This window comes from Ursus arctos, unplaced genomic scaffold, assembly GCF_023065955.2.
Source record: "Ursus arctos isolate Adak ecotype North America unplaced genomic scaffold, UrsArc2.0 scaffold_1, whole genome shotgun sequence".
Lineage (NCBI taxonomy): Eukaryota > Metazoa > Chordata > Mammalia > Carnivora > Ursidae > Ursus > Ursus arctos.
In genome coordinates this window covers 45,410,131-45,430,479 of record NW_026622763.1, presented here as the reverse complement: position 1 = coordinate 45,430,479, position 20,349 = coordinate 45,410,131, and the positions used below count along the sequence as shown (strand labels likewise).

General features: G+C 36.7%; 1 protein-coding gene across 1 annotated transcript in view; it reads left to right on the top strand.

The window, feature by feature from the left end:
• Positions 1–20,349, top strand: part of SLC38A11 (solute carrier family 38 member 11) — a 60,889-nt gene that overhangs the window by 16,955 nt on the left and 23,585 nt on the right. The window contains exons 8-9 of the mRNA XM_026492656.3: positions 17,438–17,508; positions 18,593–18,754. Coding sequence (XP_026348441.1) covers positions 17,438–17,508; positions 18,593–18,754 — 233 coding nt within the window. The remainder of the gene's footprint in view (positions 1–17,437; positions 17,509–18,592; positions 18,755–20,349) is intronic.

Below are 20,349 nucleotides of genomic sequence, written 5' to 3'. Positions count from 1 at the left end.
CTATCTGTGACAACGTGGTTCCCAAGGTAACTTCTTTTTTCTATTGGTTAATTGTTCTGCAAGATCACATCATTTTCAACTTCATGTGCTTATGTCTGGCTTTTTAGTCTACCAAGAAAGTTCCAAAAATTATGCCTCAAATTTATTTGGAAGGAATTATGAAACATCTTGTCTAATTATATTTGATCTAAACTTTACTTTGAAAAAAAACACCTATTTTTTTTAAAGGATTGAAATAAAAGAGAAAAACATAAATACCTATCGTGTTTATATTAATGTTCTCTTCAGCTAACTGAATCCCAGTTAGTAGTTGTATTAGCTTGGGCTGCCAGAACAAAATACTATAGGGGTCTTAAACAACAGAAGTTTATTTTCTCATAGTTCTGGAGGCCGCCAGCATGGTCAGGTTTTGGTAAGACGTCTCTTCCTAGTTGCAAAAAGCTGCCTTCCTGCTGTGTCTTCTTCGCAAGGCAGACAGTGAGAGAGACAGCAAGCTCTCTCCGGTATCTCTACTTATAAGGACACTAATCCCATCAAGAATGCCCTGCCCTTAAGACCTCCTCTAACCCTAATTATCTCCCAAAGTCCCCATCTCCAGATACCATCACAAAGGGCCTCTAGCTTCAATATACGGATTTTTGGAGGGGATGCAATTCAATCCTTAGCAACAGCAGTTTTGAAACGCACCCAGTTTCTTTCACTGTGGCCATTTATTCTCTCATTTAGTGAACGCTTGCTGAATGCCTGTTGTTTCTAGCTATTTTGCTGCACCCTGAGAGAAAAAGAGCAGAGAAGCGTTAAGTCAGCACCTGTTGCAAGTTGTTCACAATCAAGTAGTGAACATTTTAAAAACAAAACAGAAGAAAAAGAAACAGCAGTGCAGTAGAAGTGCAAAACAGAAGCATTAGAGCAGGAGCAGCACCAAGGAAGAGAGTGCTCAAATAGTTCGTCTGAATCAGGAAGGGCTTCCTGGAGGAAAAAAAATACGATCTGGGTGTTTTGAAAGATGAATAGGAATTTTTTCAGATAGATGAAAGTGTAAAGGCATTCCCGGCCCAGAAAAGGTAAGGATAAAAGCACAAAAGCATATGCCAAATTCTACGCACATTTATTTAGTATCTACTGCATTGATACTGTATTCATCTCTGATTTTCAAAAGCTGAATTTATGCAACAAAAAGCTAATAAGTATATTGAACAGAATATAATACAATACAGTAATTGTTGGTTGATGTTTTTAATTGTGTAAGACAGAACTTTTTTTTTAAGACTTTATTTATTTGACAGAGAGAGAGAGAGAGCACAAGCAGGGGAAGCTGCAGAGGGAGAGGGAGAAGCAGGCTCCTTGCGGAGCAGGGAGCCCGATGCAGGGCTCCATCCCAGGACCTTGGGATCAGGACCTGAGCTGAAGGCAGACGCTTAACTAACTGAGCCGCTCAGGCGTCCCAAGACAGAACTTTTTAAATTGAGCTTTTATTATAAAAAGTGATTCTAGAGAATAAATTATTAGGTTATAATAGAAGGTCTTATAGATATGGCAAATATAGTACTGTGAGGCAATATTGAGGAAAAAACCCAACTAGCTAAAAGTTGGAGATTAATAAATTAATCATTAACTGAGCCCCAAGGGGACAGTTTAAAACAATGATTTTCAGCTCTAGCATCACGTTAGAATTACCTGAGTAGCTTTAAAAAATACTGATGCCAGGGCCCACCTGCAGAGATTCTGAGGGACTTGGTCTAAGAACCAATTCATTATTGAACAGCTGTGAGTCTGTGAGCAAGCATCTAGAACTCTTGGTTTCAAGAGGTTAAAATCATAAGTACACATTTGAACTGACATATCATTTCTAAAAATAGACCATAGATTTTGTGTTATTTTAGGCACTGTTGTGCCATTATTTTTCATGATTCAGTCTTCACTTATTGTTTTGGTACCTTTTTTTATACAACATGTGTGTGAGATACTATTGTGAATACAAAGAGAAAATATCTCTGCTCTCAGGGGGCTCACCGTTCAGTGGGGAAGATAAAGCAGCAAAATGACTGTCATATAGGCAAGCGTATCTTGATAGAAAGGAAAGAGGAAGGAGAGGCCACTTCCTGGTGGCGCTACGTGAATTGATTTTATGGCCAAAGAGCTATTAATTTCTGTTGTAAACAATATGTGGCCTGTATCTTTCAAAACTTCCTCTAGCAGTGATATCAGACTTCTCTGAGCCTTTGAAATTTTTCTAATAACAGGGATTATTTACTTAACTCTTTCAATATTTAGATGTTAAAGAAGTGTGTATTTTTTTTTTTAATGCTGTGCCGCTTTTTATTTCTGTTTGAATACTACGGCAAACAACTTCTGTTTGTCCAGATTTACAATCAGGCTAATCAAATCCCATGTTCAAGGGCTGGCATAATAGCTAGTCAGGCAGGCTTCTTTCTGAAATATGACAGCCACGAATGCTTATAATCCATAAAACATGAGAAATTCAATACTCCATGTGTGTTTTTCCTCATTTTTGGTTCAGAGGAATGATCAGAAAAGCTGTACTTTTTCATAGGGCTTTTAAAATGGTATTTGGAAAAGATCTTTAAACCCACTATCAGAAAAGAGGAAGGTCTGTAATGGCTACTGCTGTTGACCTTGTTACTATGGAAACATCTTTTTAGTAGTTGTGTTTTAAAAAATAAAACATACAATTCAATTTCCTTTTCCATAACTCATAAGGCTATAAATTCTGCTTTTTGATATGATTTCAAATATCTTATAGTCCAATGACTTTCAGTTCTCTTTGGAAATAATGTTCATTTTTATTGTATTTTCTAACCTTTTGCTTTCTTAAAATCTGAGGTGGCAAGGCAATTTAATTGCTTTCTAGAAAGTGTGCCAGTATCAAAATGCAATGACAGTTCCTCCTTTCTTTCGAACTACAATTGGGGGCATTGTCACTGAGAAAACCTTCATTCTGTGCCTCATTAATATTCCATTCTTTACACTCAGAATGGAAATGATAGCATGCAGTTCAAATTTACAATTATTTTTTCTTCATCTAACATCTCTCTTATAGCATTGTAATCGTTCATGTGGTATTCCAAACGTAATTCCAAAAAGTGTATCCATACTTTCAGCAGGCATTTATGCACATAAAATATGCTATCTCTAAGGATCTCAAGACGTATTAGTTTCTTTACCCTTTATCCATTTTAGTCCTGAAGTTCTACAGTATGATGCTATACATAAAGCAGATCTAGAGGGAATTAAAGAAAGGATCAGAAAAAAATAGGTAAGACAGAGGACTAATCCATATTTGAAAAAGGGAATCATTAGTTCTGTCAAATACTAGCCATTGATTTTTTTATGATTAGATTATTGCCCCCTTTTTGTTGCAAAAGACAGCAACCATAGAACCCTAACTGCTTAAAGCAGAAGAAAATGTATTGTCTCACATAACTTTAAAGTTCATGGGTATTCCTGTATTGAGATTTGGTTGGGTTTAGGAGTTTAATCAATTAAATCAGACATGGTTTCTCCTTTTTCACTTCACTTTGCTTCCTGTTTTGGCTCCAGTTTCTGAAAGACTCTCCTCTCTAAGCCAAAAGATGGAACCCAAGCCCCCAGGAGATCTTGAAAAGTTGTAATTGATAATATAGAGCAATCCTTAAAGAGGAACTAGGATGCTTCTTCTTCCTTTTGAAAAAATAAGATCAAGTACAGAGAGTAAAATATGGTTACATTCTGAAGACCAATGAAGGGCATTTGATTGTTCATGCCCAGTAGACTCTGTTTTTTGAGGGATGAGATTATTATCTGAGATCGTGGTAGACAAAGGTATGTTCAGAACCTGAATATTTTAGTCGGTTATATTTGGAAATTTCGTCATAGGAAGTGAGATGGGATCTACACAAAGGAATAAAATAATCACACTATATGCTAAATTATCTTTGTCTTTTATCTGTTTTCTTGTGTATTTTATGCCTTTCAGACAATTGTAAGCTCCATAAGAACAAGGATCACATTTGCTTTTTCCGTATCATATACCCATTATTCAGCACAGCTCCTGCACAGAATTAGAATTGCAGCAAAAAACTGTCAAATGATCACTTGAATAAACCAATGGGCCCTTGGGCCTTCTGCTTTTGGTTGATTCAACTTGGAAATTAACTAACCATAATTTTGAAGTAATGAGACAATTTAAAAATTATCCTGGGACAATAAAAATTTCATGCAAAAGCATTCCCTGTCAAAGAAAATTTTCCTAAACCTACTTCCATGCTAGCAAAATTAGCTAACTCATTTGCTAAAATATCATTTGACTCCCAAGTTCTGCAACACTGTTAGAATTAGTGGTATATTTAACCAGACAGATTGCCTACATGAAGCAACAAATAGAACCATCATTTGGCTTAAGTCTACATGCAAATAGGAAAAAACAGCTGCAAGACAATATATTCTCAGAGAAGATTAGTCCAGTCACTACGTTAGTGGAGCTGGAGGAATAGTCTAGGCTACTCTGTGTTAAGAACTTGTTCCACTCATTATCAATTATTTTTATAAATGGCTGCCATAGTGAGGTTTGCCACCTGTCTGTTATTTCCAGCAAGAAGCCAGACTGGTCTGTGGTATAAATTCATAACCAGAGAACAAAAATAGAGTAGCTCGTTCTTTCAGTCAACAAGCATTTATGAAATATCTAGCTGATGCCAGTCACTCATCTAGGTATTCGGGCTATGAAGATGAAGAAAGCACAGTCCCTGACCTTAGATACCTATAGTTTATGGATGGGGAAAGTAGATATTTGAAAGATAATTTCAATATAATAATTCATAGAATTATGGGAAAGTGCCTTGGAAACAGAGAAAGGGCCCTTAGCCCAACCTGGGCAGGCAGGTAATAATATTTCAAGATAAAAGAATATGTGATCTGCTGCTTGAAAAAGTGTACTAGTGTTAGTTGGATCCAAAAGGAAAGTGGAGAGAGGTTGGAAGCTATTGTTGGCGGAAATGTGTGAGGCTCAGACATGAAATATGTATAATGGCAGAAGCAGTTCAAGGTTCTAACACTGGGAGGGACCTAGAGAGGAGGGATACTGCCATTGGTTTGTGAGCAATCAAATGAAAATAAAATGCTTCCCTTGAGAATTTTCTCAAAAATTCTATTTTGCTTACATTACTCTTCAAATATATATTTTAGCACAGTTTTAATGACAGTCATGTCTCCATGTTACCTCATTTGAAAAACTACTGAAGATGGTACTTTCCTAATCCACTGATCCCCCATTCTCTCGTCACTACCACCTATGTAGCTTCTGTGTTTAAGAAGTAACTAGACCTTGGTGATTCTAAGCTGAAAGTTTGGAAAGACTGTGCAAAGAAATGATCATAGACAGGTTGGCAGAGACCAACAGGGGAAGTCAGCTACATGTATAGCGCTAAGGTATTTGATTTTGTTCTTTAGCCAATGGGGCATTGGAAGTTCTTTAGCAGGAGAGCAATTCTCTATATCAATGGACTCATTTTACAGCAGAGGAGAGGACAGATTGGAAGTGCAAAGGCTTGGAAGGAAGCTATCTATAGCAAGCATCCAGGCAAAAGACAACTGAACAGTATAAGCACAAGGCTGGTAGAAATGAAGAAGAGAAAGAAGAGAAAGGTGATGCCCAGGTGTCCAGCTTGGACAACCAGACTGTTGGATGGTCCAGAACTTACCATCAAAAGGAGAAAATGGGAGAGTGTCACTTTTTTTAGGATCTGGGGCTGTGAAGACCAATATAACACAGTCCCTTTCTGCAGGTCTCTTATAACTCACTGGGGGTGAGGTAGGGTGAATAAACACATAAAAGATAAACTCAATAAACTGTTTAATAGAATTATGAGCATGGTGCTATAGAAACACAGTGGAAGGACCTTAGCTTCTTTTAAGTTGTTAACTAGGAGAGGAAGCAGGTCTGGGAAAATCATAGTAAATGTTTAATATTTTAATATCTTGATTTTGAGTAAATCTTAGAGTGGGGAAGAAAACGAAGGAGAAGTCATTCAGTGTTTTGGAAATGCAAGTCGAGTTTAGGGAGAGTCTGGAAGACTGTACAGGAACAATGCATAAGGTGAAGAATGGTGTAACCCAAGGAGAACCCAGAAAAATAATTATCAGGAACTCACATCTGAAATTACATTTATTTTAATATAAATTCACATGGTATTTTAATTTAACAACATTTTGCGACAAACATAGTAGAGAACCAAACAACACTCACAATTCTAAGAAGTTTTCATTCCATTAAAAAGTGAAGTGTGCCCCCTCTCATCCACTCTCTGCCCTTTCAATTCCAACTCACAGAAACTGTTAACACCAAATTTTAAAGAGTTCACAGAGGAATTGGAGCCAATAGTGAGAAAAAAGGAAAAAGTAGGTAACAGAATAAGAATCAAAAGTGGTTGGTGTCCCGAATGGAAAACAGGAAGTATTTGTCATGTTTATGGTGCCAAGTTGTACAAACTTTTTATATGATTCATGTGAAAAAACAAAACTATATTTTGGCAAAAAAAAATCAACATAATGTTTTATGTAAATTTTAATTCAAGATTAGCTTTATGTAAAATTTGTTTTTTTAAAAAAGAATCAGCTTTGACGTTTAGAGTGATTCCCTGGAAGAACTTTCCTGAACAGCTTTATATGTTCACATAAATCACAATTGTTTATAGGAGAGAATCAGAAGAAACATGAGCTGGGAGCGAAGAGGTGGCAGGGAGCTGTCAGTTGATGCCCAAGCTGGGGAAATGGGCAGACCTACGTACATCATTAATAGCTTGTGGTGTGACAGGAAATGGGGAGCCTTTGTGTGCCAGCCAGACCACTTAACTCTCAGATGTGTCTGGTTGAAGAGGTCAATATATAAGTCTTTCTTAACAAAAACGCAGGCTCTGCCGAGATTATATGATCCAGGAGGTGCCTATGTGTAGCCCAAAAGAGTTTGGGCAGGTACCACAGAGAGGTGGGCGTTTGATCCTCCTGACAGAGGTCTGACGTTCTGGGGATCAGAAGCAATCCCCTTGAAGCTTGTTTTCATAAATGTGTGAAGACTGGAGATATATTTGATAGGACCTGCTTTCTGCTGCTTTGCCTTATTACTACTCAGCTGTTGTGGAGATAAGGTGGAGTTTGCCTTTCTAAATAGCATGAAATGTCTGAATCCAAGAATCCAAACTGAAATAATTTTGCAAAGTGAATTGATCTCCCCTAAACCTCCCCACTCCCATCCACCTCCACACCCACGAAGGGTTTCTGAAAAGAATATAACTAGGCATCTGACCGGATTTTTTAGAGTAAGGGAAGCATTCTTTTGGAAGTAATTTACCATACAAGGCTGCAAATTGCTATAAGCCAGTTTCTATTTTTGTTCATAGTAAAATACATTAAAACAGTTGAAACATTGAGCCTTAAATGATCTAAAGTCTATAGTAAGCCTCTGTTATGTTGCTTTGATCTATTTGAAGTTTTGTAAGACATATCATAGGATCTTGCTTCTTCCCGATATTGCTTTATTTGGATTTATTTTTTCCCAAAAGAATACATTCGCATATTTTTACACAGTCAAATATTACAAATGACTTTTAATGAAATAGAGATGCCTCATATCAACTCCTTTTCTATTTCAGCTATGTCTTTGACATTTACATCTTTACTTCTGCTTAATATGCTTGTAACTATTACTTCTGGATTCTCACTCTTTTCTTACATAGTAGATGAAGATTTCTCTCTCTCAAATTATCTTTCCTTTTAAAGGTAAAACAAGATGAAACCAGAGAGGGAGACAAACCATAAGAGGCTCTTAATCTTAGGAAACAAACTGAGGGTTGCTGTAGGGAAAGGGGGTGGAGGGTGGGGGGTAACTGGGTGATGGACATTGGGGAGGGTATGTGTTGTGATGAGCACTGGGTATTATATAAGACTGATGAATCACAGATCTGTACTCCTGAAACAAATAATACATTATATGTTAATTAACTGAATTCAAATTTTAAAAATACTATAATAGATAAATAAAATATAGAACATTAAAGAAAGAAAGAAAGAAAGAAAGAAAGAAAGAAAGAAAGAAAGAAAGAAAGAAAGGGGGGCACCTGGGTGGCACAGCGGTTAAGCATCTGCCTTCAGCTCAGGGCGTGATCCCAGCATTATGGGATCGAGCCCCACATCAGGCTCCTCCACTATGAGCCTGCTTCTTCCTCTCCCACTCCCCCTGCTTGTGTTCCCTCTCTCGCTGGCTATCTCTATCTCTGTCAAATAAATAAATAAAAATCTTTAAAAAGAAAGAAGAAAGAAAGAAAGAAAGAAAGAAAGAAAGAAAGAAAGAAAGAAAGAAAGAAGAAATATATCTAAAGAAAAGATGAGTACAGGATGTCCACAGCATGGCCAACTAATCTTAATTTTTCTTCATGTACCAAAAAAAAAAAAAAGGTAAAAAAAAATTATCTTTCCTTTTGACCATGCCCTAATATGTGGAGATATAATACCATGTTCAAAATTAGTTGTATTTCTCTTTTGGTACACTTTTTTCCCTAGAATGAACACTTGCTTTTGATTGTGATTTTTTTTAAAGATTTTATTTATTTATTTATTTATTTATTTATTTATTTATTTGAAAGAGAGAAAGAGAGGAGAGGGCACAGCAGGGGGAGCAGCAGAGGGAAAGGGAGTAGCAGGACCCTGGGATCATGACCTGAGCCACCCAGGTGCCCCTTTGATTGTGTTTTAACCATGTTTAGCTGGATGTCCAGTTTAGGTTTTGTTTTTTTTTTTAAGACTTCGAGTTTTTTGAAGCAGTTTTAAGTTCACAGCAAATTTAAGAGGAAGGCACAGAGATTTTCTGTATACTCACTACCCACATGCATGCATAACCTCCCCCTTATCCATATCCCCCACCAGAGTGGTGCACTGGTTGCAGTTGATGGACCCAGATTAGTACATCATAATCATCAAGGTCTATAGTTTATAAGAGTTCACTTTTGTGTTGTACATCCTGTGGGTTTGTACTAATGTATAATGCTATGTGTCCATCATTATATTATCATGCAGAGTATTTTCGCTGCCCTAAAAATCCCCTGTGCTCCACCTAGTCACACCCTTCCCCCAACCTCCAACCCTAAGCAACAATTGATCTGTTTTCTGTCTCCATAGTTTTGCCTCTTCCAGAATGAAATATAGTTGGAATCATACAGTGTGCATGTAGCCTTTTCAGAGTGGCTTCTTTCACTTAGCAATATGCATTTAAGATTTCTCCATGTCTTTTCATGGCTTAATAGTTCATTTCATCTTAGCACTGAATGATATTCCTAATATTCCATTGATTGGATGTACCACAGTCTATCTACTCACCTACTGAAGGACATCTTGGTTGCTTCCAAGATGTGGCCACTATGAATAAAGCTGCTGTTCAGGTTTTTGCGTGAACAGAGTTTTCAAATCCTTTGGTAAATAACAAGTTATGCAAGTGCTGGATTGTATGGTTAGAGTATGTTAGTTTTATAAGAAACCACGAAACTGTCTTCCAAAGCAGCTATATGATTTTGCATTCCCTCCAGTAATGAATGAGTCCCTTTTACGCCCCATCCTCATCCAGCATTTGGTGTTGTCAGTGTTCTGGATTTTGGCCATTCTGATAAGTGTGTAGTGGTATCTCAATATTGTTTTAATTTGCATTTCCTTGATGACATATGATATGGTGCAACTTTTCATACACTTATTTACCATCTGTATATATTCTCTGGTGAGGTATCTGTTAAGGTCTGTGGCCCATTTTTATGTGGATTGTTTGTGTTCTTACTGTTGAGTTTTAAGTGTTCCTTGTACGGTTTAGATAACAGTATTTCATGAGATGTGTCTTTTGCAATTATTTTCTCTTAGTTTAGCTTTTGATTTTGATCATTTTTGTTACTCCTTCCCCAAGTGCTCAAACATATCAGATAATCTACAAATATTATTTTTCTTGGAGGCCTCCCTCCCAGAGCCTTCCACCCCCTTGCTCCTTTCTGAAGGGACTGACTTCTGTTTGCTGCCCCACTGTCATTCTACGCTTCCTTTTACCTCTTTTTTGTGTTAGATGCCTTATATCCAGGATCTCATGTCTTTAATTTTTCTTTATTTTCTCCATTTTCCCCGGCATTGCAACTATGACATGAATGGAGTAGACCTACTATACACATATACAGGTGGAGGATGATTAGAAAATTCTGTCTCAAAATGTATCCAATTACTGGATTATCTAATCCCCTTCTCTAGCTCTTAGTTTACAGCTACTACACTCTTACTGGATTGAGAGATTAGGAAAGAAAAGAAAAAACAACTACCATGTGTACTGGCACTTAATTTAAAGCTTTGGGAAGAGATAGCTATGAAAAACAATGACTAAACTAAGATTTTATCTTGCTTTGCTGGGTATTTCTGCATTTCGCACCCAAAATTGGGAATTGATTATTTCTGCCTGTCCTTCTTGCATTCAGCAAAAGTTACTGTATCTTCTATATGGCAAAAATCATGAGAGAATATTTCCTATTGATCCAAAAACTATTAAACACACACACGCACTCACACACACATGCCTCAATATTTTATATGTGTAAAGCCATTTCATGAAACCTTATTAAAACAAAATGCAGAACTTCCAAGTAATTCGTGAGAGTGAAACTCTATAGTTTCCTGATCAGGTAGATAACCTCTGGCTGTCTCTAAGAAGGTAGTGCTAAGTGTTCAAGAAATGAACGTAAATGTCACTATACTTATATTTTATCAATGCCAATGATAAAATATAAATATATTCTTTCATAATCTTTTTCTGTGGCAAAAATACAAAAGGAAGAACTTTTAGCAATACTGACAGAACAAAACTCTTTCTATAATTTGAAATTGATATAACAAAAAACAATAAGAATAACCCTTAATTTGTGTATGTGTGCATGCTTGAGTGTATGTATAGATAGAAGTTTTAAAATGTAAAAGGTTAATTTTAAACTTTTTCTTTCTTTTAATTGATTAGTCTAAGATATTATCTGGTGATTGAATAATCAGGCAGTTTGCCTCTCTATTCATTTTAGATGTCAAATATCTTCAGGTTTAATGAGTGCCCTCTTTTGTTGAAAAATTTAATTATCTTCCATTGGTGTCCACACCACTGTAGCAAAATTTATCATATCAACACAGAGCTTCAGCTCATCCAGGGAGACTGATGGCTGGGCTAAGGTATAAACCCTGGAGGGAGGTGCGCAGTTCCACGTACCCTGAGATTATCGAAAATGGCCTTATGCATCTGGAGGTTGCACCAGTTTGACAGACCCAATTGTGCAGAAAATTGGTCTATGGGACAGAACACTGAATATTTACTGTGAATATCCAAAGCATAAATGAATCATTTCATCTTTTCATCATTATCGACCAAATGACTGCCCATTTGGTAGCATGTATGTCTATTCTCAAGATTAATCATTCGTTTATTTTAAGTAAAGTAGCTCATCTTCCTCAAGGTCCCTTCATTCTCGAAAAGAATATGAACACCATGATGAAGATCGCATTTGGTGTACTTGCAGATCCTTATAGCAGACTAAGACATGTATTGTTACTTTAATGATAACATAAGGAAAGGGAGACAGTGGAAGGAGGTCTCATCCAATACTGATTGTCCACTATAGAAGGCACTCATTCATTTTCTTATTTAACCCTATGTCAGATATGTAAATAGAATTATTAATATTGTTTCTGTTGAACAGAGAAAACTGAGACCAGTCTCATTAAGTAATTTGCCCCAAGGCACTCTGCTAGTATATCATAATGCTAAGATTTAAATCCAAGTCTCTCTGACCTCAAAACCTGTTTTTTTTCCCATTACAGCTTTCTGTATCCCATATGGTTTGTCTTAGTTGTGAGAAAGATTGTCCTTCACAGAGGAAATTAAGTTCATTATTGTTTTCGTTGTCCTTTATTGATATTAACCACAGTTTGCTCTATAGGCAGCAAATAATCACAGTAAATAAAAGAAGCAGGTAGGAACCACATAGAGGTAAAAAGCTAATCCATTCATCAGCAGGTAATAATAACACTTGCGGAAGAGACGCTATTGACCTCAGTGGACTAATTTCAGAACTATTGGCTTCCATTGCAAACTCTAGACACACACCAGTGAATGCAGTTGGTTTCAGTTCCTCAGGGAAATAAACTTCAACAGAAGCAATAGAAGAATCTAAAACAAAGAGGAATTGGAGAGTAGTTCTTATCTGGGGATTTCTTCTAGAAGAAAACTTGCCTCACTTTGTACAAAATAAGTATTCCAGAAGAGTTGTATGGTAATTAATGTTTGCGTTTGAATGATCTTTTGAAAGCCATTCCCTGTTTATAGATAATTTAATGTGAATTAAAATTTAAAAAAAGAACTCAACCTATAACTTAACTATTTAATACAAATTAAATTTCATTTAGTTGATTCATATTTTATAGTATTTCAGTATGACTCATCTATGTCTTTTCTGCCAGGTCTCTATCCATAATAGCAATTTCAATTTTTTTTTCTCCCAGTTTATTGTTTTGGGTTTTTTTTCTTTTTTTTTTTGCCTTTTTTTTTTATTTTGTAGACTCTGTGATATCCATCGTTCTTTGTAAGTTAACAAAGTATTTTTTCTGTTTATTTTTATTCTCAGCTCCTCCATTCTTCTACTTGCCCTTCAGAAAATTCAAGTGGTAAACAATACTGAAATATACAGCATAAGCTGCACTATAGGAAAAACAGAATTTTTAAGATTTTATTTATTTATTTGACAGAGCGAAAGAACACAAACGGGGGAGAGGCAGAAGGAGAGAAAGAAACAGGATCCCTGCTGAGCAGGGACCCGGACAAGGCGACTTGATCCCAGGGGCCTTGATTCCAGGACCTCAGGATCATGACCTGAGGTGAAGGCAGACACTTAACCGACTGAGCCACCTGGGCACCCCTACACTATCGGAAAAAATTAAACCTCTTAGGTAATTTCTTTAATTCTTTTAGACCATTAGAAAATAATTCGGTTTCCCAGGGTGCCGGAATGGCTCAGTTGGTTAAGCATCTGCCTTCGGTTCAGGTCATGATCTTGGAGTCAACCCCCACCCCCCCGCCCGCCGCGCTTCCCACCCCCCCCCCCCCGCCCCGCCAAATTAGGCTCCCCACTCAGCAGGGAGTCTACTTCTCCCTAAGCCCCTCACCCTGCTCATACTCTTTCTCTGTCTCTCTCTCAAATAAATAAAACCCTTAAAAAAAAGTGAATTCACTTCTCTTACCCTAGACGTAATTATTATTCTTAAGTTGTTTTAAATTATTCCTATTTATGCTTTTATGCTTGTACTATGCATTTATGTGTTGACAACAATACCTGGTATTGATTAGTATGTTTGTAAATATACATAAATAACCACTATGGTAAAAAAAAAATGCACATTCCCTTCTATAACTCATGATTTTTCCTTTAGTATTGTATGCCATATATTTCCATTTTGATACAGTTAGCACTGACTGACGCTTTTAATTGCTCTTATGGCACATAATTTTATGTTTATGTCATGTTTTACTTATGGATTTACCTATCAATTGCTTGAAATTGAGGTCATTTCCAAAGTTTGGCTATTATCAACAATGCACTAGTGAACATCCTTATCAATATCTTTGTGTGCACGTGTGTACTTTCCCAGCGAGGATATACATGTAGAAATGTAATTGTTTGCTTACAAGCTTTGAGTACCTTCAACTTTACTAGACATTATCAAACTCTTCTCTTAAGTGTTTTACATTTACATAATAATAATTGCAAGTTGTCCTTTCCCAGCAATTTATCAATTTTGCTATTGTTGAATTAAATGTGAAGTGTCTTTTTGTATGGATTTCATTTGAGTTTCTCTGATTATAAAGGAAGGTAAGCAACTTACAGCAAATTATTGACCATTCTAATTTTCTTTACTGTCAATTGACTATTGGTCATTGCTTATTGGAATACCTTACATGCACAACAAATCTCATTTCCAAGTTTTTAGCTTATCTTTATATTTTAACTTTGTATATGGATTATTTTATTATACAAACATTATCAGGTTTATCAACACTTACTTTTATGTTGTTTTTATGGTTTTTTAAAAAAATATTTTCTCCTCGAATATCATATTTTATTCTTTGAATTTAAATATTAATTTGGGGGAGAATTGACATCTACATGATATTGAGTCCTCCTATTCATATATATGGATATGGTATGTCTCTCCATTTATATGTGTTTTCCCATACAATTATATCATGCCATTACAATTATGCATATCTTTTAAAATATGTAGTGTTTTTATTGCTGCTGCCGCCACTTAAAAAACATTTTAATTGGTTATTATTTATGTACCTCAACCATATTGATTTTCATGTATCAAATATATATTTCATATATCCAGTAACCTTGCTAAATACTCTTATTAATTCCAATAGCTTGTCAATAAATTCCCCTGAATTTTCTGTGTACAATTTCTATTGTGTTCAAATAATTTATCCATTTCCAATGATTAAGTATCTTACCGCTTCTTATTTTATTGCATTAGCTAGGAATTTCTGTGATATAGTCTGGAAGCAGTTATAGTAAACATCCTTATCTGGTTTCCAACTTTAACTGTAATATTTCTAAATTTTCACTTTTAAATGTGTCATTTGCTGGATTCTGGTAGATATTCCTATCAGATTAAGGAAGTTCTATTTTATTCATAGCTTGCTTAGCATGTTTTTCTAAGTAAATACTGGATTGTAGGCTCTTCTACATATTTTGAGAGCACATAAGCTTTTTTTCTCCATTAATCTGTTGATGAGATGAATTACATTAATAGATTTTTCTGTTATTGAACAACCCTTGCATTTATTTGAAAAACTCATCCTAGTCATGATTTTTTCTTATACACTGCTTGCTACATTTGATATTTCATTTTGTATTTCAGCATCAATAGTCTAAAATCAGAACAGTATACAACCTCATTTTCTCAATCATTATGGGTATCAAGTTTCCAGAAATCTCTAAATATGTCAAGGAACTTTCTCTCTCTCTCTCTCTCTCTCTCTCTCTCTCCCCCTCATGTGTGTGTGTGTGTGTAGCTGGTTGATTCTGCAACTAATTCTAATTTCCAGCTATGCTATTAATATCAGAAAGCCATATTCAATGTCCCTTTCCCTAGATTTGGACGCACATGTTTTCCTATCTGCAACATCTTTTTTTATTATTTTCCATCTTATAAAATCAGCATCATTGGAGTGGCTGGGTGGTTCTGTTGGTTAAGAGTCCGACTTGATTTCAGCTCAGGTCATGATCTCAGGGTAGTGAGATGGAGCCCTGAGTTGAGCTCTGCGCTGGGCCTGGAACCTGCTTGAGACTCTCTCTCCCTCTTCCTCTGTCCCCCACCCCCACCCCACAAGCTCTCTCTCTCTCAAAAATAAAATAAATAAATAAATAAACAAATAGTAAAATCAGCATCACTAAGGCGAACACAAAAAATTCAAAATTATCTCTATGTACCAGTTCATACTCCATATTTCTAGGAATATATTCAATGCAACATATGGACCAGCAAAGAGTTTAAAAACTTGAATGGAGGAAGAAAAATGAAAATCAAACTCCTACTTTTCATTACTAATAAAAGAGCTAAAAGTAGGACACCACTGTAATCTGTACTTAAGAGGAAAATGAGTATTAATCATGTACAGATACCCTAACAGAGAAAGTAGATATTTTAAAACATATTAAAAAGCTTACGATCTTCCAAGTTTCTGTAATTTTTAGTGCTGCTTTTCTGAGTCATTTTTTAAATACTGTGGACAAAATCTATCTTTTTCTGTGATAACCTTGGAATTTGACAGGTATGCTCTTATCAGTTAACATTCACTGCAGTAAGAATCGTGGAGGCAGCAGGTGGCAGCAGCTCCCACTCAAAAAACCAGGAATCACAGCAAGCCTCCTAACAGCCTGAGGCCTCCCTTGTAAGCTAGTTCATTCTTTTGTGCCTGTAACTGTTCAAATATGGAAGAAGGAAAAAAAGAAAAGAAAAGATACAATTCATTAATCCCACTAACTCTGACAAAGCAAATGAGACTTTTGTGTGTGTGTGTTTTCCACGGAGAATGAATAACAAACTTATGAAATAAGTAGGTTTACACCTGTTGCCTTTATGCTTTCTACCACCCTCCCTCCCCTTTTCCCCTCTTCTATCTTAATGTATTCTTTTGGATGTCACTCAAGCCTTTCCTTTTCAGGGAAGCTGGACATCTTTCAGCTGTTTCGCCTACTTTTTATTAAATGACAATGAATAATCATAATAAGCTGATAATATTAGATATTAGTGACCAGTTATTGAACGCTGACTATATGTAAGGCTCTCTTCCAGAAATCTTACATATTTTATCTCGTTTAATTTACCCAGTAACTCAGTGGATTAGGTACTACTATTATTACTCTCATTTTATAGATATCAAAACTGAAGCATAGAAAAGGTTCATAACTTGCCTAAGGTCACACAGCTAAGAGATGGAGGGGCAGAAGACTAACATAGGCTGTCTGATCTCAGAACCTAGACTCTTCACCGTTATTCAGGGATATGTTAACTAGGGAGACCAAGCTCTGCCAATAGACAGGCTGGCAAGTATTTTAATTCCACTAAGAAATAGGATGCTTCAGGTAAAGTTCATATATTTCCAAAACGTCTTTGAGTAGTATTTCCACAGGGGGGAATTTGAGGTCACTGACAGTTCAGTGTGAAAGAGATACTGGGATGGACAGCAAATCTCAACTTCACTTATTATCTGTGGAAACTTGACGAGTTTTATCACCACCCAGAGATTAACTTTCCTAATGTATTAAATAGTGACAATAATACTTGAGTGTTACTGTGAAGATTGAGATATCAGAGGATAATTCCCAGAATATAGTGAAGTACATCCTCAATTAATATTAGTTCATGTCTACCTTCTTCAGTAAACTGTAGTGCCAACTATGCATTTCCCTGGGGTAGGATGAGCCTGGAGAATGAGTGAAAGGGGAATGAAGGAAGTATTGATTAACTGAGGAGGAACATTGCATTATTATTGTTTGTATCTCCCTCGATCAGTATCTTCAATGATGAGTGCATAACAAATGTTTGTTCTTAAATTGGTGAGTAAATAAAGTCATAAAATTAAGTAGTCAGTGGATATTTTAAATATGTAAAAATAAAGTCTTTCCAAGTATTTGACATGCATGATAGAGGACTGAGGTAACCATAACATGCATGTTCCTGGGAAATTATTTATAATTAAGGAAGATTAATGAGGGCCCCTTATTAATTTCTGATAGTTTTTATTGTGACACCATTTCTTGTTCTCTGACATGCTTAGGCTTGCATTTGTTTGAGCATTCATTAAATCACCTGATTTATCTTCTAGACCAAAAACAGAAGATGCTTGGGTATTTGCAAAGCCCAATGCCATTCAGGCTCTTGGTGTGATGTCATTTGGTGAGTATATGATTTCACAGGCCCTCTCTCAATATGGAGTCTTCTGTATAATGAAAAAGTTTCATATTTGTGTCTGGAGAGCAGATGTCCAAAGTTTTAGACTTCCTATTAGCAGCATATGATCTAGTTTGTGCCAACATAAAATTAGGCTCAAACTTTTCTCACTCATCACAAAATTTGATTTAATTTAGACAAGTCTCTTTTTCATGCAGAAAACTCATTACAGTCATCTTATTTTTTAACTTAAAATCTAGAAAGTGTTATGTGCTTATTCAAAACCTTGCACACAAAGTATTACAAATTGGCCAGATGTCTAAAGCTACTCTGTTATAACCCAGATTGGAAAGGAAGCCATGGACTGAAAATATAGTGTTGTTTAGATTTCCCTTAAGATTGGAAGGCCACTAGGAAATGGAAAGTGGGAGAGAAAGTTGGATAGGCCTGGTTTATATCGAGAGTGACACAAAGAAACCACATAAGCTTAACGAGATTGAAATTTCTCATTCCTAAAGTTGTTAAAAAAAAGTTATTTTCTGACATAGCTAGTAAATTAATGTATTTGAACTACATTTCAGTAGCATTCCAAAGTTACACACATCTCTGAAATTTTAGAAGAAAAAAGAGAACCTTAGTGCTTGTGATGAAGCATAGTTGGAAGGCAGACAGTCAGGGACAAGGGGCCCCCGCCCTAAGAGAAAACCACCCTTAAAAGGATTTTACACTGCCCTGAAAGGAGCCCTCCACCCTTTCCCATGTGATAGATGACAAAAATCTGATTGGATGACAGGTGCAGGGAGAGTTAACCAGATTAAAACAGCCCTCCAACAAGCCCATAAAACCCCCTATAGATTTAGAAACTTTATGGCAACCCTCTCGGGGCCCCTCCCTCCTCGAGAGCTTTGTCCTATCACTTTGCTATCGCTCAATAATCCTTGCTTCACTGCCCACCACTGTCTGGTCTACCTCTTCATTCTTCCGAGCCGTGTGACCAAGAACCACAGGCAGGCACCGAAGGAGAAGGAAATCCTGTAACACTTGCTTTAATGGTGCTCTTTTGTTTTTTTTTTTCTTTTTTGGATTGCAGCATTTATTTGTCACCATAACTGCTTCTTAGTTTATGGTTCTTTGGAAGACCCCACAGTAGCTAAGTGGTCCCGCATCATCCACGTGTCCACCTTGGCTTCTGTACTTATCAGTACTCTCTTCGCTACATGTGGATACCTGACCTTTACTGGCTTCACCCAAGGTAAAATGAGAGATTTGGTTCTCATCATGTTTTGTTATTCACATGGAGTGGCTCTGTCGCTTCTCATTCTGGGCACAATTATACCCAGTGTTCTATTTCAAAGTGTCACTAATTTCTTCTATCCGTTCTCTCTCTACCTTCCCACCTCTTGCTGTTTGTTTTCCCGATTTTCTCCCTTTTGAACTGCTAAACTTGTTTCTGTAGTTCATTCCCTCTCTTCTTCCATCTTTTCACTCGAAAGCGCTTGAAATCTGGCTTCCCTCCCCACTGCTCCACTGCCGCTTCACTTTCAGAAATACCAGCATCCTCCCACTCTTCAAAGTGAAAAATCTGAAGAATCTTGGTTCTGATTCTCATGCACCTCTGTGAATCACTAAGCAGTTCTGAACATTCTGTATCTCCTCCCATAGGAGAAGGAGCACTACCATATCATCCTTTAACTCTGTTAATATTTTCTTTTTCCCTGAGTGATTGTTCTTTGCTTTCTCCTACCTTCTCTCCCCTTCTCCCCTGACCTTCCATTAACTGGCTCGGGCAAGTTGCCTTCTTTACTCTCAACAAATTCTCTAGAGATTGTCATTGTTTTAAACTCTAGTCCAGACCTTTCTTTTCATCTCCAGCCTCTTGCCTGCAGGACATTCCTGCTTATTTATCCCATTCTTGCCTTAAACACAAAACATCATCTTTCCCACAAAACTGGCCCCACGCCTCCTCCCCTTTTCCACCACCGCACCACCCCACACTGAATTTATTTCTTTTTTCCCCCTTCACCCAGGCCCAACAGCTGAATGGCTATCTCTTCTCCTTCCTTTGACCTGTGCACTCACTCCTCTGTGTAGTATAATACCCGGGGTAATCTGACAGCCCGCTAAATGCTATGATTCAAACATGTCACAGCTTTTGCAGGTCTATTATCTCATTTGACCTTGTAATAACCCTATGAAGGTAAGTGGAATAACTAGTTTTACCCCCTGCTTAAAACACAAAGAGGTGAAGGAACTTGCCCAAGCTGGCAGGTGACAAAGTAGAAAACAAGTCTCCTGACTTCCAGTTCAATTTTCTTTCCATTCTCTCTTGCTGTCTACCCCAGTTTGGTCAAGTGCGACCCATTAAAAACTGTCTCTTATCCTCCAGCTCCTCTTCACTTAGTTTTCAGATGATACTAGGTACTCTTGGGTGTACTGTTTCAAACAGAGGTTACAGGTGACTATGATTATAGGCAGAGATTTCTCAAGAAAGAAAGAAAAAAGTAAAAACGGCTTCAAACAAAGTGTTACCAATGCCATCAAAAATATAATCTATGTATGTGCCATTAGAGTGTGGCAATGAAGTGACCGTGAAAGTCTTGATAAAAATTGTGTTTCAAAATATTGCCATGTATCACTATTGCTACATCATTTGCCAAGGTGAATGGCCTGTAGGCTCCAGTCTGTACAAAACCTTGGTTTTTAAATGCCTTCCCTGTGGAACATAAGCCCTTTTTCTTAGTCACACCTTCCTAGTGTTGTTATCAGTGGTAATTGCTTAGACATAATTAAATCTTTATATAACAAAGCTGACAGGTTGGTTTTGGTTTGGGCTTTTTGTTTTTGTTT